General features: G+C 51.0%; 1 protein-coding gene across 2 annotated transcripts; it reads right to left on the reverse strand.

Moving 5' to 3' along the window:
• Positions 1–3,350: 3,350 nt before the first annotated feature.
• Positions 3,351–21,921, reverse strand: LOC133359582 (uncharacterized). Of its 2 annotated transcripts, XM_061578028.1 has the most exons (10): positions 21,635–21,921; positions 18,605–18,763; positions 17,284–17,362; positions 16,394–16,522; positions 14,573–14,707; positions 12,102–12,206; positions 11,700–11,792; positions 10,461–10,775; positions 8,772–8,882; positions 3,351–7,358 (listed from the first exon to the last, which is right to left on the reverse strand). In XM_061578028.1, the coding sequence occupies exons 2-10, from the start codon at positions 18,722–18,724 to the stop codon at positions 7,018–7,020; spliced, it is 1,428 nt and encodes a 475-aa protein (XP_061434012.1). In that variant the 5' UTR covers positions 18,725–18,763; positions 21,635–21,921; the 3' UTR covers positions 3,351–7,017. The 2 variants fall into 2 exon arrangements, with proteins under 2 accessions (XP_061434012.1, XP_061434013.1); XM_061578029.1 differs by lacking the exon at positions 8,772–8,882.
• Between the last annotated feature and the right edge of the window lie 1,250 nt (positions 21,922–23,171).

Raw genomic sequence — 23,171 nt, forward strand, 5'->3', positions numbered from 1 at the left:
ACACGTGTACACCGAGAAGAACTGGTCAACCCGCTTATCCCTCAGCACAGCCCACCCATAGCAAATTGTACGCACGCACCGACATATGAAAGTCACTGTTTAACAATGGCATAGGCAATCAACAAGGTGTGAGAGTCATGCACAGCGGCCAGTCTTCGAACGAGTTCGCATGGCTGAGCCCCCAGGGGAGGCAAGCACACTCTCCTTGGAGGTCCTGGGGGAGGAGTGATGTACGGGCGCTCCACTTCCCCCTTCAAGTCCACATCCGGTCAGCACAACCGGCGACTCCAAGGGTGGCAGGTGCAGGAATCCTGTGACGAGAAGAACCACCTCCTGAGGCACAGCACCACGAGCCTGCGCCTCAGCTCGTCGGACACAACCAGCCACCCGGCCCAGGGAAGTGGAGATGATCGTATTCCGCCCGGCGGAAGGAAGAAAAGCAAAAATACACAGATTCCGACGCGTTGGATGCACAACCAACACCGCTAATCAAATCAATCACCCAACCACCCCATGGATAGCAGGGTCTCACACCGCTCTGCTACCGTTCCACCCCACAGACGGCAAAAGGGCGAAAACTGAAAGTCTAATACCCACCTACACACACCACTTAACATTCTGGACGTCTCCCTACGTCCCAGGTCGAGAAGTCGCACTTCAGGGTCGACCCATGTACTGGCTCAAGGAAGGCATGCTTCAAGGTCGAGCTAGTATGCTGCACCCGAGGTATAACGTTGGATGTCGTACAACATCCCGGGTCAAGGAAGCCATGCTTCCCTGTTGACCCATGTACTGGGCAAAAAAAAGTCTCACTTCAGGGTTGCCCCAGTATCTACATTTTTTTTTTATATATGTGAAATCCACGTGGCACAAAAAAAAATGCCTGCTCTTTCCCAGAAATATTTCACACATACAACCCCCACATCTCCGAGGCCACCCGTGTATGTACAAAATGGCGGGCGCATGCGCGACCCGCGTCCCCACTGTTTCCCCGCGCACGCCCAAAATGGCGGCCCAACGCGTGAACATCTCCGCGGTTTTCCGCACGCGTACAAAATGGCGGCCCAACGCGCGAACATCTCCGCGGTTTCCCGCGCACTTACAAAATGGCGGCCCAACGCGTGAACATCTCCGCGGTTTTCCGCACGCGTACAAAATGGCGGCCCAACGCGCGAACATCTCCGCGGTTTCCCGCGCGCGTACAAAATGGCGGCCCAACGCGCGAACATCGTCGCGGTTTCCCGCGCGCGTACAAAATGGCGGCCCAACGCGCGAACATCTTCGCGGTTTTCCGCGCGCGTACAAAATGGCGGCCCAACGCGCGAACATCTCCGCGGTTTCCCGCGCGCGTACAAAATGGCGGCCCAACGCGCGAACATCTCCGCGGTTTCCCGCGCGTGTACAAAATGGCGGCCCAACGCGCGAACATCTCCGCGGTTTCCCGCGTGTGTACAAAATGGCGGCCCAACGCGCGAACATCTCCGCGGTTTCCCGCGCGCGTACAAAATGGCGGCCCAATGCGCGAACATCTTCGCGGTTTTCCGCGCGCGTACAAAATGGCGGCCCAACGCGCGAACATCTCCGCGGTTTCCCGCGCGCGTACAAAATGGCGGCCAAACGCACGAACATCTCCGCGGTTTCCCGCGCGCGTACAAAATGGCGTCCCAACGCGCGAACATCTCCGCGATTTCCCGCGCGCGTACTAAATGGCGGCCCAACCCGCGAACATCTCCGCGGTTGCCCGCGCGCGTACAAAATGGCGGCCCAACGCGCAAACATCTCCGCGGTTTCCCGCGCGCGTACAAAATGGCGGCCCAACGCGCGAACATCTCCGCGGTTTCCCGCGCGCGTACAAATTGGCGGCCCAACGCGCGAACATCTCCGCGGTTTCCCGCGCACATGCAAATTGGCGTCCCAACGCGCGAACATCTTCGCGGTTTCCCTCGCGCGTACAAAATGGCGTCCCAACGCGCGAACATCTCCGCGGTTTCCCGCGCGCGTACAAAATGGCGGCCCAACGCGCGAACATCTCTGCGGTTTCCCGCGCGCGTACAAAATGGCGGCCCAACGCGCGAACATCTCTGCGGTTTCCCACGCGCGTACAAAATGGCAGCCCAACGCGCGAACATCTCCGCGGTTTCCCGCGCGCGTACAAAATGGCGGCCCAACGCGCGAACATCTCTGCGGTTTCCCGCGCGCGTACAAAATGGCGGCCCAACGCGCGAACATCTCCGCGATTTCCCGCGCGCGTACAAAATGGCGGCCCAACGCGCGAACATCTCCGCGGTTTCCCGCGCGTGTACAAAATGGCAGCCCAACGCGCGAACATCTCCGCGGTTTCCCGCGCGCGTACAAAATGGCGGCCCAACGCGCGAACATCTTCGCGGTTTCCCGCGCGCGTACAAAATGGTGGCCCAATGCGCGAACATCTTCGCGGCTTCCCGCGCGCGTACAAAATGGCGGCCCAACGCGCGAACATCTCCGCGGTTTCCCACGCGCGTACAAAATGGCGGCCCAACGCGCGAACATCTCCGCGGTTTCCCGCGCGCGTACAAAATGGCGGCCCAACGCACGAACATCTTCGCGGCTTCCCGCGCGCGTACAAAATGGCGGCCCAACGCGCGAACATCTCCGAGGTTTTCCGCGCGCGTACAAAATGGCGGCCCAACGCGCGAACATCTCCGCGATTTCCCGCGCGCGTACAAAATGGCGGCCCAACGCGCGAACATCTCCGCGGTTTCCCGCGCGCGTACAAAATGGCGGCCCAACACGCGAACATCTCCGCGGTTTCCCGCGCGCGTATAAATGGCGGCCATATGCTCGAAGGCAATCTTCGCGCACACGCATATCCCTGCAGTTCTCCCCACATTTGTATCGCAGTATCCTCCTTTGGGAATCACAACGGACAATCCATGTCCAATGTTTACACCCTCCGACGTCTCTGCGCGTCGCCGCAGCCCGCCGCACGCATCAGCCGTAGCGGGGGAAATTTAAAGCAGTATCTCTCCAAGACTCGTGTTGTAGCAATCAGCTGTCTCAACCGAGCTGAGAAGACACCTCGCTCACACGCTCCTACTCGCAATGCAGCCCCTGGCTGCATGCAATCGAGCGGAGGGAGCAATGACAGACAGGAACCCACTGGTCCTGCCAACCAAAACCCCTATGACATTAACCACGGGATTTCAGCACCCAACTCAAAAGCAACTCACCATAAGCTCCCTGAGCCTGTTTCACTGTTTCAAACGCGCCATGGCCGCGTGTGTCTCTCTCTTTCTATCCCTCTCACGCTGTCTGTCAGCAGCATGAAGGAGTGCTGTAATGAAAGACGAATAAAGACCGGATTCCAGAAGTCGCTTCAACGACCTTTATTACACATTTATAGGTTATATTTATTTTAGTTTCGACCGCAATTATTGATGCTCCCTCTGGTCGCAGTAAGCCAGACAGGATGTTGCTAGGCAGGCTGTGTTTAGGGCACCTTTTCTAGCCCCCTAACCCATTTGGGGTGAGCAGAGTGGATCCTTGTGGGATGCTCAGTCACAGCTACAGCTGCTGGGATGCACTCCTGCCTAATCCGAGTGCATGACGACCTTCTAATAGCTGCCGCCTTGGTGTTGGTTTGTTACTAGGAGCTTCTAGCTGCATAGGCCTGCCCCGCTCACCACATGCCAGTCGCCCAAGGGCTTTGGGTGTGTAGTGTGGTGGTGCGATAACACAGTGTCCCTGGAGGGTGTCAGTGTGTGAATTAATGTATGCGCAGTGTGTGTAGCACACCAGCCTACCGCACGGGGCTTAACCAGGAGCCAAGCTTAGGTCCAATGGTGAGGCAGAAAACCAAGACGATTGGAAGGCTTCTCCACCATATGCCATTGGCCATCTGGACTGTGGCTAATTCACACCACCGTGGTGGGCCGTTAGCCACTTGATATCCACCCGGGATGTTTTCAGGGTTTACTCTCTTAGCCTAAGTGGCTAACCAGAGTCCCGTTAGCCAGCGCGTTTCCAGGTTGCATCCAGACAGGCCTTCATGGTTACCGAAGTGGCCCAGGTGGTCGCACCACCCACCATACTTCACCCTGTCAGGCAATCCTGTACTTAACCTGTTACTACCTCCCACTACGTGGACGAGGGGTTGGTTTTCGGGAGACAGTCACTCACCCACAGTCACTCACTCACCAACACACTCACCCACACACACACTCAACAACAACAAAACCGCCATTCGTCACTAAGTGGCACTTGTGCCAGGATATGTACACGTTGAGGCCAAGTGAGTGTCGAACGCCCGCTAGCAGGTCACGGGGCAGATCCAGGTGCCACGGGTTGACAAATTGAGATGAGTAGCCAATGCACCACCTGTGCTCCCTACTGTGCCAACTTGCTGTGCTTTAGCCACCTGGCGCTCCGTTCATTGTTGTGAGCATCGCTCCTCTGCCCTCCGTTGTTGTTGGAGGGCGACTGCATCCGACTGCCCAATAGCATCCTTCACAAGCCGCCTCCACAGAGGCTGATCTTCCTGTACCACATCACTTTTCCAGCCCATGCCGTGCCTGTTTAGCCCCATCTATCCGGCTGAACAAAACTTGTTTAGGCATGCGGTGGCTGGGCATGCGGGCTACAGGACCCATCCAATGCAGCCCTGCCTGCCAGAGGAGCTCACCATTGGGACTTTGACCAGATATTTAAGGCTGTGTGAGCTCCTCACACAATCCTGCCTGGTTAAACCCAGGATGGATCGTAGGAAGGCCAGCCTAAATGTTTCTAACCGGCGAAGATGTTCCATTAGGGGGGGTCCACGTTTTGCAATCATAGAGAAGGAAGGGCTGTGGCCGAGCAGACCTGATGCTTGGTTTGGAGCAACAGACCAGGTAGCTTTCACGCAGCGTTACGCAACTGATGAAAAGATGCCGCTCGACTGATTCAGAGTGAGACCTCTGCTGTTAAACCAGAGCCGGTCATGAGCACACTGCCCAGGTATGGGAAGCTCTCCACTCTCTCTACAACTGCCCTATCACCAATTGGGAGTCGTGGGGGTGGAGTGTCCGATGGTACAAAATATCCAGGCAGGTGCTTAAGTTTTGGTGGGGCTGATGGTAAAGCCCCACCTCTTAGTGGCACACTCCAGGTTCAGCAGCAGCGCCTCCAACTTCTCCTCTGAGTGAGCAGCAATTACCAGATCATCGGCATACATAACATGGTTGAGCAATAGGGAGCCATCCCTTGACCGCACCTGGGCATCGATCAGACTCCCATTGTATCTGTACCAGATGGAAATCCCTCCCATACAGCAATTGAAGGCTTCACGAACTACGTGGTCGAAATAGATGTTAAATAATGTCGGTGCCAGAGAACAGGGAATGGCTCCGATTCCCAGCCACGTAGTTTAACCCGGGCCCGCTCACCATGGTGAAGGTCCTTAATGATCGTGAGCAGTGGGTCAGGGACTCCGAAAGCACAAAGAACAACCCAGAGCTCAGGCCTACTGATGGTATAATAGGCCTTGACCAGGTCAATAAAGCAGAGATGTAAGTCTTGTGGGAATTCCCTACACTTTGGCTGTAGGAGACAGACAGAAAATATGGCATCCGTGCAGGACCGCCCTTTCTCAAAACCAGATTGAGGCTCAGCAAGCCTTTCCTCAGCGTGCCTAGCAAGGCGATGTTTAACAATCCTTGCCAGGACCTTTCTGGGCACACTGAGGAGTGAGATGCCCCTGTAGTTGTTACAGTCTGTGCGGTCAACCTTCTTAAAGAGGGGGACCACCAGGGCATCCTTCCACTCCTGTGGATCCCCTCCACTGGTCTAGACAGTTCTTATGATGTCATGTAGGGCAGTCTGTGCACAAACGCCACCCTTCCTCAGCATTTGGCTTGGGAGATTATCTCTGCCCGGTGCTTTTCCTGGTCTCAGACTCCGGATCGCCTTCAGTACTTCCTCAACAGATGGCACCTCAGACAGCCACTCACAGGGGGTGACTTCTTCTTCCAATATTTGAGGCACCACACTCTCTCGCGCACTCTCTCACCCACTCTCTTACCTACTCGCTCACCCAGACACTCACCCAGACACTCACCCAGACACTCACTTACCCACTCGCTCACCCAGACACTCACTCACCCACTCACTCATCCAAACACTCACCCACACACTCACTCACCCAAGTGGCTGTTAGTGAGTAGCGAGCAGCAGCAGCGGTGCTTATGAATGTCGGTACTCTGGCACCACGAGGTGCCTGGGTGGATGGGTGGGTTAGTCAACACCACGCACGCCCTGCCGCCTTTGTCTCTCTCCCCAGTGGCGATGTTTAATGACCACTACTGCTACGATTCCACCGCAGTAAGCAGGGACAGCTCATTTAAGACCTGAGCTGACCTAGGGGAGGCCCGGTTAGGTGGTAGTGGTGAGTGGTTGGTCGGTGGTGGCCTTGAGCGACAATCGAACTCTGCCCTCTTTGCCTTTTTGTAGCAGAAGCTGCTACCTCCCTCGCCTGGTATACTGGAGGGCAAAAGGTTCGATCCCGGACCCTGGCAAAGATGTTAACTACCTGGCCTGGTACACAGGTCGTGGGTTCAATCCCGGACCCTATGAGATGCTAACTACCTCGCCTGGTATAAAGGAGGGTCGTAGGTTCGATCCTGGACCCTGGCGAGATGTTAACTACCTGGCCTGGTACACAGGAGCTCGTGGGCGTCTTTAGTGTTGTAGTAGACGCTGCTAACCACCACCGCTCTCCACAGCTACAAACCACCACCAGCACCACCGCTTACCACCACCACCATCATCATCACCGCCACCATCACCACCATCATCCCCACCGCTTAGCACCACCATCATCATCACCACCACATCACCATCAACACCACCACCATCAGCACCACCATCATCATCACCATCCTCAGAGTTGAAGTTACAAAACTATAAAACGAACGACACATACTGAGAAAAACGAAAAGAGGAAGACCTCCACCACCAACTCCTCCTACTCTTGCTCCTCCTCCACTTCTTACTGTTGTGTCTCTAGAAGTCTATATGTATGTCCTGCACCTCCTCCTCCCGCCACTCTTCCTCATCCTCCCGCCTAACGAAGCTGTCGCACAGCTTCATCACCATCTCCGCCGTTCCACTAAAGCCGGCCTTGTTCAGCGCCTCGGCCAGCCTGCCGTAGGTGGCCCGCCGGCCCAGGCTCTCCCTCCAGTGCCTGAGCATGGCGTAGTTCCTCTCGTTCACGTTCCGCCCGTGGTTCTCGCTTGCCTCGCTGACGAAGGATTCCGCCAGGCCCGCGAGTCTCATCACGTGGGGGTAGTCCGAGATGAAGCCGTTGTCGCGCAAAGTCTGGTGGATCTGCAGCAGCTCCTTTTCTGGGGATGGTGGTGGGTGGGTGGGTTGTCGGTGGTGGTAATAAACAAACATAATCCGATGAGCTATAAAACTTTGTCAAGTAAAAACATGTTTTTTTTTACCCTTTCTGACAGGAGTTGTGTTAAGATGTTCAAACATCTTAAATAGACGGCATTTATTTTTTTGCGAGGAATAAAGTTACTTAGTGGCATTAACCACACACATGGTGCTTGTGGTGAACATGTAAACAAATATGGCTCTAATAATGAACTTGCATTGTCTATGAAACTGATTGGTCTATAACAGAGACAGCAGCCTTCTTTACGGTCGAGTCTCACCACCAGTGTCTCGCTACCCAGTGTCTCACTACCCTGTGTCTCACTACCCAGTGTCTCACTACCCTGTGTCTCACTACCCAGCGTCTCACTACCTATTGTCTCACTACTCAATGTCTCACTACTTAATGTCTCACTACTCAATGTCTCACTACTCAATGTCTCACTACCCAGTGTCTCACTACCCAGTGTCTCGCTACCCAGTGTCTCACTACCCAGTGTCTCACTACCCAGTGTCTCACTACCCAGTGTCTCACTAACCAGTGTCTCACTACCCAGTGTCTCGCTATCCAATGTCTCGCTACCCAGTGTCTCGCTACCCAGTGTCTCACCACCTAGTGTCTCACTACCCAGTGTCTCACTACCCAGTGTCTCACTACCCAGTGTCTCACCACCCAGTGTCTCACTACCCAGTGTCTCACCACCCAGTGTCTCACCATCCAGTTTCTAACAACCGAGTGTCTCACTACCCAGTTTCTCACTACCCAGTTTCTCACTACCCAGTGTCTCACTACCCAGTGTCTCACTACCCAGTGTCTCACTACCCAGTGTCTCTCTACCCAGTGTCTCACTACCAGTGTCTCACTACCCAGGGTCTCATTACCCAGTGTCTCGCTACCCATTGTCTCACTACCCAGTATCTCACTACGCAGGTTCTTGATCATAATCTGCACGTGTGGTTTATCTGGCTTGCGGTTTAACCACGTGTTCGAGTTTTTTGACGTAGCAACTACTGCTGCTACAACAGATTTTATTTGTACCAGGTCTAAGACCCCACTGCTGAGCTTTTTTGTAGCATCTTTTTCAGAAGCGACTTGGCCATCACACATTGTAGCAGATCAACCAAGTGGCTGATATTATCATCATCATGTGGACATTTGTAGCAGCAGCCAAATACTTGAAATCCATAGTGATACATCGAGACACAGACCCATATAGATACACAGAGACCCATAAAAAATAAATATAGACCCATATAGTTACATATAGACCCATATATATATATACAAAGACACTCATATAGATACATAGAGACCCATACAGACACACAGAAACCCATATAGATACATAGAGACCCATAGACTAGACTAAACTCACCAGTAATTACAGGGACCCGAGTATGTCGTTTAGGATAAATCTGTGTGATTTGCTGTTCATCTTGATCCAATGCAGTCGAGTCTGGCTGATTAGAGTGACCAGGCTTCCTGTCTGGAGGTTGAACGAGAGAAAATAAAAAAATAATACGAATGCAGTCAAAATGTTCACTCAACCGAGGCTATTTTGCATACTTCATTTTTACTCAAACTAAACTATTTTTTTTATTTTAACAGGTGTAATAAACGACTCTTTCTCAGTGTCGATCTCCGTTGTCCTTTATTTGGGTTCGTAGAATCTCGCTCACACGGCGTCCTCGCTCAGGCCCGCGTCTCCTCCGACGATCACTCCACAGCCACTCTGCTGCTCCGCTCTGCAGCCTCACTGCTGCTCCGCTCTGCAGCTGGCCTTCCACAGCCCGCTAGCCCTCTGCGTCCTGACACCGATGGCTGACGGTGCCGACGTCTCCCAACGCGTGGCGATCGCGCCACCCTCCCCGTACTGCCCAGCGTGGCCTCCTCCCGTTTCACTCCGTCTCAACTCCCCGATCCCCTTCCGGTTCTCTCCTTAAATCCTCTCCCCCACGTGACCCTAACTCCTCCCTCTCCTCACGTGACCCAGACTCAGCCCCCCTCAATCCTTGCTCGCATTACACAGGTAAGGCTCCGCTACGGAGCTGTGTAGCAAATTTTCAGAAGCGACCTGGCCATCACGAATGATAGCGGCTCAACAAAGTGGGCTTATCACGTGGAAATGTATAGCAGCCAAATACTCTTTAATGCGCGAGGTTGATTCTAAACGTGGAGGGAGGAAAACCTGGAGGACTTGGAGAGAAATCCGCGCAGTGACCACCACGGGGAGAGAGACAGAGAGATGCAAACTCCCAATATACAGCAGGCGTCAGGGTTGGTATTGTACCCACGACGTCCTGCTTACCAGGCGAGGTAGTTAACATCTTGTCACTGGCATTGTCTTTGTCTTGTTCGCCTTTTGGCATTCTCTGGTCTACTAACACACCGCTATGGGTTCAAAGACAATGCCATACACTGTTATTATCAGAGCATGTTTGCATGTTTTTCCACAAGTATGATGTGTGTATGTGGGTTAATGCATTACTTCATGATATCTTGCAAAAGGCATCAAAAGACTACATTACATCTTAACACCACCTCTTGTTTTGTATTATTGCCAGACAATGTTGTGTATGTAAATCACACCTATTTGTTATTTTTCGTACATCTTTATTTTTTTATTCCTCAAGCTTCAAAACAAACAAACCGCACGAAACAACTCGACTTTTCAATACCCGGACGGGAGTCAATCGTGTGACGAGATTTGTTTTGTTCACACACCGGGGCGATGTTTCGCGCCCGTCTGCCTCTTAACAAGGAGGGCACTCGAATTTGGTTCCACGACTGTGGCAGCGCTGTCTGCCGTCTCTGGTGTAGAGGCCAATGAGTTCAAAACACGACAATGCGTGTTATTATTACGATTATTATTGTCAAAGCAGTGTTTGCTTGCATTGTCATTGTACTTGTTCTCTAGTCTAACATGGGTGCAGAGACAAGGCCATGAACAAGGCTGTCTCTGGTGTAGGCCAATGATTTCCAAACACAACGAAGCCATAACATCATTAGTATTTTTTTAAATATCAAAGCAGCAGCAGCCGTGTTTCGTTTTGCATTGCTTTACCACAAGTGTGAGGCATGGTCGATGCACAGGCTGAGATCCACTCCGTCAGCTGGGGGTACTTGTCCTGTAGGCTTTCGAGAGCCCTCCAGAGCTTGAGGCACTCTTCCCTGTCGATGAACTCGTTGATCAAAAAGTCGGCGCGCTCCACTTTCCCCGTGATGTCTTTGGCCTCGTGGTATTTCTCACGAGAGATCCAACCCCTGCTGTCCAAGTAGTCGAGCAGGTACGTGGGGTCCCTGCCAACCCACTTCTTCAGTTGCGGCCTCTTCCTTTTGATCAGCTTGGCAGCCTTCGACTCATCCATGTCTCGAACCTCTAATGAGTAATGGAGGAGACGCCACAGTAATTACTGGTGTGCTGCTCTGTCTCTCTTCTCTCTGTGTGTGCGTGTATATATAGTGGAGGAGTCCGGCAAAAGCAACCCTTTACCTCTGTGGTGGTACTGGACAATAACACGGTGGTGGTTGTGAGCAATACCATGGAGGGATGGCCAATTCCTGTCGGCTATACCCGTCATGGCACTTGTAGCCACCACAGCGGCCAAATGGGTGCTCTGGATGGGTGCAAGAGGCTGGAAACCCCTCCACCTTCAATTCAATGACCACTAAACTAGTTTTAAAATATCGAATTAATCTTTTGCTGGAGACCCTGGGGGACAGGTATCTACGACTTATCCTGACCACAAACCACTTGGCCGAGCCAGGAAACTGAATCCTTCCTCTAGGAGTTCCTCCACAAACAAAAAAAAATCACTGTCACTGGCCACGAGGAATGTTCAAACGTTGACTGTGGAGGAGAGGCTGCCACTCCTCTCTCCTCTGCCCTCCATTGTTGCTGCTGGAGGCCGACTGCCCTCCCAACTTGTCCCCCCGAAAGTAAGCGTCCTCAACTGTGCAACTAGCCTGGCACTGCGCAGCAGCAGCAGCAGCAGCAGCGTCCTTCGCGAGCCCTTTCCTCCACCACAAGCGAAAATCATGGCCGCTGTTAGGCATTGTGGGTGGCTGGAGGTCGGCGTGCCTAAAAATCAAACGTTGTAACCTCCTTTCCTTTCCTCACCACCTTGGCCGAACTGCACTGCCTCAGCCTGGAGAGGTTGTGGTCGAATAACAGCCATGGCCCGCAAGGCAAGGTGGTGTCCACGCAGACATTTTGGAGTTTGAAAAAGCCACTCACCAATCCTTGCAGGGCCCTTAGTATTTTGTTTGGAATCAATCTGCGGGATTTGCTGTTCATCTTTACCTGCAGAAGGTCCAGTCTCAGGGATTGGGGCCTTCAAATTAAACAGGCCCAATGGAGTCGATTCTTGCTGATTAGAGTTACCAGGCTCCCCTTCTGGAGGATGAAAGAGAGAAAAGAAAAACAATCAAATTAATGCAGGCAAAATGTTAAAAAGGGTGTGCAGCCCTGATATTGCCCGTTCACTCTACCGAAGATCGTCTTGGTTCTTTCGGTAAAGTCACGTAGAAGGGAAATAATAAAATAAGAAAAATAAAACATCTTTCTGACCCCGTGCACCAACTGGACATGAAGTCAATGAAGAGATTCACGGCTGTTGGGATTTCCTCCTCCTCCAGTATATAAATAAATACAGATTCTAGTTTATAGGTGCAATGCCAGAAGTGAAAATGCGCGCTACTTTACCGCAAGGAAATCTTCCACCCTTCTTCTTGTAAATGAACGCAGCAACAGCAACAGCGACAAACAGAAGCAGAATCACGGCCACCACAATGCCCGCTGTCTTGCCTCCTGTTTCAAAAGAGACGCACATAGGGTTGTGTGTGTGTCTGTGTGTTTCGCTGTCTTTCTGTGGCTGTGTGTTTCTCTGTATGTGTCTATATGTATGTCTGTGTATGTGTCTATGTGTATGTCTGTGTATGTGTCTATGTATGTTGATGATCTAGTGATTGCTGCTCACTCAGAGGAGGAGTTGGAGGCACTGATGCTGAACCTGAAATGTGCCACTAAGAGGTGGGGTCTTACCATCAGCCCCACCAAAACTAAGTATGGGTATTTTGTGTGATGGATCACTTGTGGAAAAAGTGAGAGTTGACCATGTCTGGGCAGTGTGCTTATGACCAGCTCCTGTTTACACAGCAGGTCTCACTCCGAATCAGCTGGGCGGCTATATCTTTTCATCGGCTGCACAATACTGTGTGGAAGCTACCTGATCTGTCGCTCCACACAAAGCTTCGGGTCTTCTCTCTGCTTGTGAAACGTGGACCCCTCTAATGGAACATCTGTGCCAGTTAGAAACATTCATTCTGGCATGCCTGCAATCCATCCTGGCTTTAATCAGGCTGGATTGTGTGAGCTCACAAATCCTTGAAAGATCTGGAAAACATTCCCATCAGTGAGCTCCTCCGGCAGGCAAAGCTTCATTGGCTGGGTCATGTAGCCCGCATGCCCACCCATCGCATACTTAAAGAGCTTTTGTTCGGCCGGATAGAGGGAGCTAACTGGGCACGGCATGGGTTAGTCAAGAGATGGAGTGGTATGGTACAAGAGGATGTGGAGCTGAGTAGGCTTGCCAATTACTAGCACAAGTGGTGTCAAGATCGGCCTCTGTGGAGGAAGCTCGCGAAGGACGCTGCTACTGAGTCAGTTGTAGGCAGTCACCCTCCAGCAACAACTGAGGGCAGAGGAGCGATGCTCACAACAATGAGCAGAGCGCCGGGTGGATAAAAAACAGCAAGTTGGCACAGTAGGGGGCATCGGTCAGTCATCTTAGTCAGTCGACCCATGGCACCTGGGTCTGCCCCGTGACCTCCTGCCAGCGGGCGGTAGTGAAGCGGTTAGCGTGCTGAGCTATGAACCCAACGACCCGGGTTCGATTCCCGCTCACGGCTAACACCAGTGACGATTATCTGAACCGGTTCTGGGCCTCCCCTAGGTCGTCTCAACCTTAAATGAGTACCTGGTGCGGTGTGTAAACAGACAAAGGCGGTCGGGCGTGGTGCTGGCCACCCACCCCCTCATGTACCGTTCCGGCCTTCATAAGTGCTCGGAAACAGCACTTGCCCCTACAGTGTGTTATAGGCTACACAGGTGATCTTTGTCTGTATGTATTATTTAGGGGCGGCTGCAAAAGTTAAACGTGTCGAAGCCGTGTAATCGGGTCGGCCAATCGGTGAATCTCAATGCAGCAACAATCACAACAAAAACCTCCCGTATGTGACGTGGTGTGCGTACGTCCATCGGTTTGTCTTCGCATTCTGTTACGTGTCCGATGACGCACAAACGTGGATGTACGTCGTAAGTGTGTCACCCAATTCCGTTTAGTTTCCGATGACGTACGTGACGGGATGTCCATCATCAGTTTGCCTTCATGTTCCATTTCTAGTTATGCACGTGACATGACGTGGTGTACATCGCGACGCGCGCGTGTGTGTGTGTGTACGTCATCTGAAATGGAAACCGGAAGTGAAAAAAGTACAAATGTAAATATTACTTTTGTCGGTGTGTCGTCAAGTGCCGAGGCACAGTTTTTGGTGCCAGCCATCGTAGAGAGACCGCGTGCTGCAGCCGGTTCATGTCGCTGCGTTTCTCTCTCTGTGCCGTGAGTAACGACGTCTTCATAACAAAACAAGGGCTGCTTCTGCTGCTTCTGCTACTGCTGCTATCCAAGCCTCTCTTGGTAATTCAAATTAATGCCGAAACCGCTTTCGCACCGCACGTAGCCAACCGTGCTAATCGGAGGTGTGTAGGTGAGTGGGTGTATGTGTGTATGTGTGGCCTGGCACAAGCGTCGTGGTGACGTCACCGCCACTGAGTGGCGAATGGCGGTTGTTGTTGTATGTGTGTATGTGCGGTGTACTTCTTTTGCACCGTACGTAGCCGACTGTGGTAATATGTGAGTCAATATAGGTGTATCTATGTGGGTATCTGTGGGTCTATTGGTGTCTCGGGGTCTCTGTGTATGTATGTGCGTTGAACTTATTTTGCAACGTTCTTAGCCAACTGTGATCATCAGAGGCGCAAGCATCACACTAACACCGTGGCAACAGGCATCAGGGTTGCAGATCAAACCCACGACCTCCTGCACATCAGGCGAGGTAATCAACATCTAACTAAGCCACCGTGAGCATGGGGGCCTCAGCCTGCGTTCGTTTTACCGCTGGTTGCACCAGTCGGAGTTGGCGTTGCATTGCTTGGATCTTGTGTGCAGAACTCGTCTACTCTGTGGAAACCGGCTTTACATCGGCACAGCGTATTGGAGCTCTCGGTGCAAGTCTGGACAATTTCCTCCCCTGTGCGGGGAGACACGGGCGGGAAAAACAAAGAAAAATCCATGTGGTGACCACCACGGTGAGAGAGAGACACAGACGGAAAATATACAGCAGCAGGCGTCGTCAGGGCCACGGGATCGAACCCACGACCTCCTGCATACCAGGCGAAGGAGATAACAACTCGCAGGTAATATCACACGCAGTTCATCACATCTACGCCTCTTTTTAAGGAAATAAACTGGTGGACTTCTCCACAAATCTGGCTGAAGCCTGATGAAGCTTGGTATAATTACTGGCGATATGTCATGGTACTCAGATTGTAAATGTTGTGGCTTGGCTCTAAAACACACCAGTGTACTGTACTAGTACACCACACTATACACTACACTATACACTACATTATACACTACACTAATAAGACTACTATACACAACAGTATACACTACACTACTATACACTACACTACTATACACCACACTATACACTAGTGCTGTACTAGTAATGAATTGGCACGTTCTGTTTACGTAACAAACCTGTCGGGTGGTGGCAGGTTTAACGACACAACATTCATATATATTCACGCAATCAAACCCCAAAAACCCTGTATTATGGGGTTTTAACAATTCAACATTTGCCGTTCTTTCCGAGCCCAGAGAATTGATGGAGGAGTGCTGGAGGTGCTGGTGGTGGTGTTGGTGAATCTGCTTGGTAAAGCTCCGCGGTCATCCAACCCCAGATTTCCCGCCACCTCACGATGAGCCGCAGTTGGCTATGCACGGTGCGAAAGAAGTTCAACATACATACACTACACCATACACTACACTATTCACTACACCATACACTACACCATACACTACACCGTATACTACACCATACACTACACTATTCACGACACCATACACTACACTATTCAATACACCATATACTACACTACACCATATACTACACCATACACTACACCATACACTACACTATTCACTACACCGTATACTACACCATACACTACACCATAAACTACACGATACACTACACTACACCATGCACTACACTACACACTTCACCATATACTACACCATACACTACTATACACTGCACTACACTGCACCATGCACTACACTATTTACTAAACTATACACTACACTATACACTACACTATTCACTAAACTGTACACTGCACCATACACTACACTATTCACTAAACTATACACTACACTATATACTACACAATACACTACACTATTCACGACAGTATACACTGTACCATACACTACACTCTTCAATTTTCTTTACACTCCACTACTATACACTACTATACACTACACTACTATACACGACACAACTCTAAACTACACTACTTTCTACAACACCACTACATTACTATACACTACACTGCTATACACTACTACACACTATACTACTATACACTACTACACACTACACTACTATACAGTACTGCATACTACACACTACAATACAATGCTATAGACTACACTACTATACGCTACTACACGCTACACTAATATACACAAAAACACACTACACTACTACACACTACACTACTACACACTACTATACACTGCACCACTATACACTACACCACTGTACACTACAACACACTACACTAGTATACGCTTCGGTATATTTAAATCGGACATTTAGAGTAACGCCAATTCTCATTGATAAAGACGCGAGAGAAGTGGTTGTTACCTTCCTCACATTCCTTGCATTTCCTACATCTTGATTCGTAGTTTTCTACGGCCGTGTAGTATCCGTTAGGACATTCCCGACAGGTCGTGGGGCCTTTGTTTTCTGTGCATCTATTCTCAACGAATTGCCCTGCAAGAGACGAGAGATGCAAAAGGTACAAACAAACAAACATCATCTTCATCATCGTCATGCACCTCGTTATTCACGAATTTGATTATCGGCGAATCGAGTCTGAAACTCGACGCAACTGACTGCATCGAGAGAGACGCAGACTCCAAATACACATCAGCAGCGCATCGTCAGGGTCGGGGAATCGAAGCCATAGCCTCCTGTATACCAGGCGAGGTAGTTAACATCTCCCTAGTCACCGTGGCAACAGGTTTCAGGGTCATTGGATCAAACCCACGACCTCCTGCACACTAAGCAAGGCAGTCAACATCTCCCTAGCCACCATTGCTCACAAATGCACACCTCAAAAATGGCAACTTTTTAAATCCTTTATATTAAGTTCACTTGCTTGCTTGCGCGCTTACGACCGTGCAAATCTTTCGGTCGTTTTTTAACCCACTTCCCGTGATCCAATCGAGCTGACATTTTGCACACAGACTCGTTGTGCGTGACAATTTATTTTCGTGAAATTTTTTTTTACACTTTTTAGGAAAAAATAAATTATATTTAATTACCAATTGCTTAATGGTGGCAGGCAATCATCTGACCCATAGGTGGCAGCCATCTCAAGCCAGAGGACGAGAGGACTCTAGCCGCCACGCATATAAAGGATTTATAGTGAAAAACTTTGTTTTTACGGGTTAATTTTTTTTTTGTCTACGACAGCGCTGCTTTATTTTAATGCCGTGACTGCACGATTTCGTTTTTGGCTCTGCCCTTACCTGGCTTGCACCGCTCACAGCAAAGGCCAGTTTCTAACACGTGGTGGAATTCATGAGGACACGGAGACTCTGTTGGTGTCTGTGGGTGGCAGGAAAGGGGTGCATTGTATTAGACCTTTACGTGAGTTTGTAACTTTGTTGTTATGAGGTCGACGTACTCCATCATTGTGGTCGTCATTAAGTTCTGTTAGCGAGCAGCAGCACCTATGAAGGCTACCGGCGCTGTGGCACACGAGGAGATGGGTGACCAGCACCACGCCCGGCCGCCTTTGTCTCCCCCAGTGGTGATGTTAATACACCATCGCACCAGGTACTCATTTGAGGCTGAGTCGACGTAGGGGAGGCCCAGGACCAGTTAAAATAATCGCTACCACTGGTGTTAGTGGCCGTGAGCGGGAATCGAACTCGGGTCGCCGGGTTTGTAGCGTAGAGCTAACCGCTACTACACTACCGCTCCCACATAAAAACACATGCACACACATACACACACACAGACAAATACACAAAGACAAAGATCCCCGTTTAGCCTTAAGAGACTTGGGGCAAGTGCTGTTAGCGAGCACCTATGAAGGTCGGCACTGCACACGAGGGGGTGGGTGGCCAACACCACGCCCGGCCGCCTTTGTCTCCCCAGTGACGATGTTTACACATCACACCAGGTACTCATTGGAGGCTGATTCGACATAGGGGAGGCCCAGGACGGATTCAGATAATCATCACTGGTGCTGGCCAAAAGCGGGAATCAAACCCGGGGTCGCCGGTTCATCGTGCAGAATAGCGCTAACCGCTACACTACCGCTCACACACACAGATACAGACACACACACAGACACACACACAGACACACACACAGATGCAGACACACACAGACACATGCGATCCATCAAACGCTGGAAAGAGCAGTTTCGAACAGGGAAAACCTCTGAGCCGTTACCGCAACATTCCACAGAACAACAGCTCGGTGAGCTGAGGCATGGCCATCAAGCAGTTTAGTTTATTGTTTAGATATCCACTGGATTGTGGAACCTCCGAGGGGTTCTAAACTAAAATGTATAAACTAAAATTACATGTCTAACCGGGTGCGGCTAAAATCCACGCAGTGAAATACCACGGGAAGAGAGAGAGATGCAGACTTCAAATATACAGCAGCCAGTATCGTCAGGGTCACGGGATCGAACCCACGACCTCCTCTACACCAGGCGAGGAGATTTACATTTCTCTCGCCACCGTGGCGCCCTTGATGATGATGATGAATGTCACCTACTGATAGCAGTGACCATCATCATCATGATCATCAACCCCTCCACCCCACTTCTCTTACCGCAGCCATCAATCTGACACAGCAGCACAGCGCCAGCACCGCCGTGAGCATCTTCCCCCGTTCGGAAACCACCCCCGCCACGAACCACCAACATCCTCTTCTCCCTCTTCTTCTTATCATGATGATGATGATCCGATGGGCATCTTCAGTTCGTATCTCCTGAGCAACGCACCGCGCACACCACGAGATCGCAAAGAGGCTCCTTGAGTTGTTGCTGTGTTTTCATGCCGCACGGTTCCGTGAGTGCCACCCCGTCTGTGTGTGTGTGTCTGTGTGTGTCTGTGTGTGTGTGTGTCTGTGTGTGTGTGTATGTGTGTGTGTGTGTCTGTGTGTGTCTGTGTGTGTGTGTCTGTGTGTGGTGTGTGTCTGTGTGTGTGTGTGTGCCTGTCTGTGTGTGTGTCTGTGTGTGTGTCTGTCTGTGTGTGTGTCTGTGTGTGTGTCTGTGTGTGTGTCTGTGTGTGTGTGTCTGTGTGTGTGTGTCTGTGTGTCTGTCTGTGTGTCTGTGTGTGTCTGTGTGTCTGTCTGTGTGTGTGTGTCTGTGTGTGTCTGTCTGTGTGTGTCTGTGTGTGTCTGTCTGTGTGTGTGTCTGTGTGCGTGTCTGTGTGTGTGTGTCTGTGTGTGTGTCTGTGTGTGTGTGTCGCCCTCCAACAACAACGGAGCGACGCTCACAACAGCGAGCGGAGCGCCGGGTGGCTAAAGCACAGCAAGTTGGCACAGTAGAGGGCACAGGTGGTGCATCAGACAGTCATCTCAGTCAGTCGACCCGTGGCACCTGCTGGGTCTGTCCCGTCACCTCCTGCCAGAGGGCGTCCGACACTTCACGTGGCCTCAACGTGCACATAGCCTGGCACAAGCGTAGCAGTGACGTCACCACCACTTAGTGGCGTATGGTGGTTGTTGTCTGTGTGTGTTTCTGTGTGTGTATGTGTGTGTCTGTGTGTGTGTCTGTGTGTGGGGAGCGGTAGTGTAGCGGTTAGCGCTACGCTGCGCTACGAACCTGGCGAACCAGGTTCGATTTCTGCTCACGGATAACACCTGTGACGATTATTTGAGCCAATCCTGGGCCTCCCCTAGGTCGACTCAACCTCAAATGAGTACCTGGTGCGGTGTGTAAACATCGCCACTAGGGAGACAAAGGCGGCATGGTTCTGGTGACCCACCCCCTCGTGTACAGTTTGGTCCTCATAGATGCTACACGGGAGGATCTTTGTGTTAGGTGCTACTACTCGCTACTACTAACAGCACTTGCCCCTACTATACACGACTACACACTGCACTATAATACTACTCTATACACTATACACTGCACACTAAAGATTACTACTATACACTCCACCACGATACGAAATTGAAAACGAATTTATTTACAACTGCTTTTGCCATCCTATAAATGGCAGCGTGCATGCTAACTTCACGATCAGGAGGAACAACCATGGCAGGGAAATTGCTGCTATGATCACCATGACTTGATCTATCTGCACGTGCATCACTTAGACTCACACATAGATCCACAGACACACATAGACCCACATATTTGCATAAAGACCCACATATTTGCATAGAGACCCACAGACACACACAACGACCCATAGACTTAGACAGATACACACAGATAACGATAGACACACACAGAGACAGACCCACACACATAAACTCCCATAAACACAGAGACCCACAGACTCGCACAAACTCATAGAGAACCCCATAGAAACCTACAGCGACCCACTACGTACGGTGTCAAAGAAGTTCAACATACATACACACATACCCATAGATACACACATACCCATAGATACACACAGAGAGGCACAGACTCGCACAGAGACCAACAGATTCGCATAGAGAACCTCAGACACACACGAAGACCCACAGACTGAGACAGATACCCACATACACACACAGATAAGAATAGTGACACACACAGACACAGAGACCCACAGACTCGCACAGAAACCCAGAGTCTGAGAGAACCACAGACCCACACAGAGACCCACATACCCGCAGAGAGACCCACAGACTCGCACAGAGACCTACAGACTCGCACAGAGACCCACAGGCACACACAGGTACGCAAAAACTCACCACAGAGACCTACAGACTCACCACAGAGACCCACACACTCACATACACCAAGACCCAGACACACTATTATTTACATAAATTCCCACAGACCCACACAGAGACCACACAGACTCACTACAGAAATCCACACAGAGACCCACAGACTCACACAGAAACTCACAAACTTAGAGACCCACAAACTCATACATAGACTCACAGACACACACAAAGACCCACAGACTCACACCGATACCCACAGACTCGCACAGAGACCCACAGACCCACACAGAGACTCACAGACTCAGAGACCCACAGACTCACATACAGACTCAGAGACCCACAGACCCACACAGACTCACAGACTCAGAGACCCACAGACCCACACAGAGACTCACAGACTTACACAGAAACTCACAGACTCGGAGAACCACAGACTCACAGACATACTCAGAGACCCACAGACTCACATACAGACTAACAGACTCAGAGACCCACAGACCCACACAGACTCACCACAAATACCCGCACAGAGACCCACCGATCCCCAAACAGAGACTCACTACAAATACCCACACACACACAGATTCCCACACAAAGACTCACCACAAATACCCCCCCCCCCCCCACACACACACACAGAGAGACCTATAGACTCAGAGAGGCCCACATATACACAAAAAACTCACCACAGTTACCTCTAAACTCACCACAGATTCCCACACATAGACTCACCACAAATACCCACACACAGAAAGAGAGACCTATAGAATCAAGAGAGGCCCACAGATACACACAAACTCACCACAGTTACCTCCAAACTCACCGCAGATTCCCACACGGGGACTCACCACAAATACCCACACACACACAGAGAGAGAGATACCTATAGACTCAGAGAGGCCCACAGATACACACAAACTCACCACAGTTACCTCCAAACTCACCACAGATTCCCACACGGGGACTCACCACAAATGAGAGGACAAACGCTACGAGCGAAGTTCCTTTTCGTCAGGATGGAGTTGAAGCTCCAGGTGTCTCCATCCCGCTGTCTCTCTCACCTCTCACCCTTCACCTGCCTCTCACCCTACCTCTCAATAAAGCAAGAGACGGAGAGAGACAGAGAGAGAGACAGACACAGAGAGAGACATAGAGAGAGACAGACACAGAGAGAGACACAGAGAGAGACAAACACAGAGAGAGACACAGAGAGAGACAGAGAGAGAGAGAGACAGGGCGAGCGTCTCCTACTTCCTCTTTCAGTTTGTAGCCCGAGTCATTCTAAGACATGGGGAGGAGAGGGAGGGGGAGGAGAGGGAGGGGGGAGAAGGAGGGGGGGAGGGGCGAGGTGGAAGGTGACGACGCCTCGGGTCGGAGTGACCTCTGCGCACGGAAGCTGCTGCTGCTGGTTGTTGTTGTGGTGGTTGTGGTGGTGGTTGTGGTGGTGGTGGTTGTGGTGGTTGTTGTGGTGGTGGTTGTTGTGGATGTAGCGACGCTCACAACAACGAGCGGAGCACCGGGCGGATAAAACGCAGCAAGTTGGCACAGTCGGGGGTACAGGTGGTGGTGCATTTGCCGGTCATCTCAGTCAGTCGACCCATGGCACCCGCAGGGTCTGTCCCGTGACATTCCTCCTGCACCTAGCCTGGCACAGAGATCAACAGAGACCCACAGAGATCCAGATAATCGTATAGACCCAAAGAGACCCACAGAGATCCATAGACTAGCATAGAACCATAGAGATGCACAGATACCCATAGAGACTCATTACTCATGTATGTACAATGTTGAACTTCTTTGAGACCGTACGTAGCCGACCGCGGCTAATCCGAGGTGGCGGGGGAAGTAAAACAAACCAAAAACAACAACTTCAACATCAACAAATGTGTCACTCTAGGTGACGATGGTGTAATGGTGCGTCACAGCCTCCCACATGACTTCCTCATCGGTGTCCACAACAGTGACTCGGCACACGTGACCCTGTGCCTAACGTCACCATTTGGGGGTTTTTAAATCCTTTATGTTAAGTTCTCTTGCTTGCTTGCGTGCTTGCTTGCGTGCTTGCTTGCGTGCTTGCTTGCTTAGGACCGTGCAAATCTTTCAGTCGTTTTTTAACCCACTTCCCGTGATCCAATCGAGCTGACATTTTCCACACAGACTCGTTGTGCCAGACAATTATTGTTCGTGAAAAAAAATTCCCAAAATTTTACACTTTTTAGGCAACATTTTTTTATTTTACATATATTCAAATAGCACTCATTCATGGCTTTGGCTGAACGTCAGAGTGCAAGAGCCCAGAGCGTAACCCCTCCACAGGCCGTGGCGGAGTAGCGCAGTTGGTAGCGCCCTCGCTTCCCATGCCAAAGGACGCGGGATCGATCCCCGCGTCCTCCACAGGCGAATATATTTTAAATCCTTTATATTAAGTTCACTTGCTTGCTTAGGACCGTGCAAATCTTTCGCTCGTTTTTTAACCCACTTCCCGTGATCCAATCGAGCTGACATT

This window comes from Lethenteron reissneri, chromosome 65 (genome assembly GCF_015708825.2).
Source record: "Lethenteron reissneri isolate LAM-NWPU_2019-01 chromosome 65, ASM1570882v1, whole genome shotgun sequence".
NCBI lineage: Eukaryota > Metazoa > Chordata > Hyperoartia > Petromyzontiformes > Petromyzontidae > Lethenteron > Lethenteron reissneri.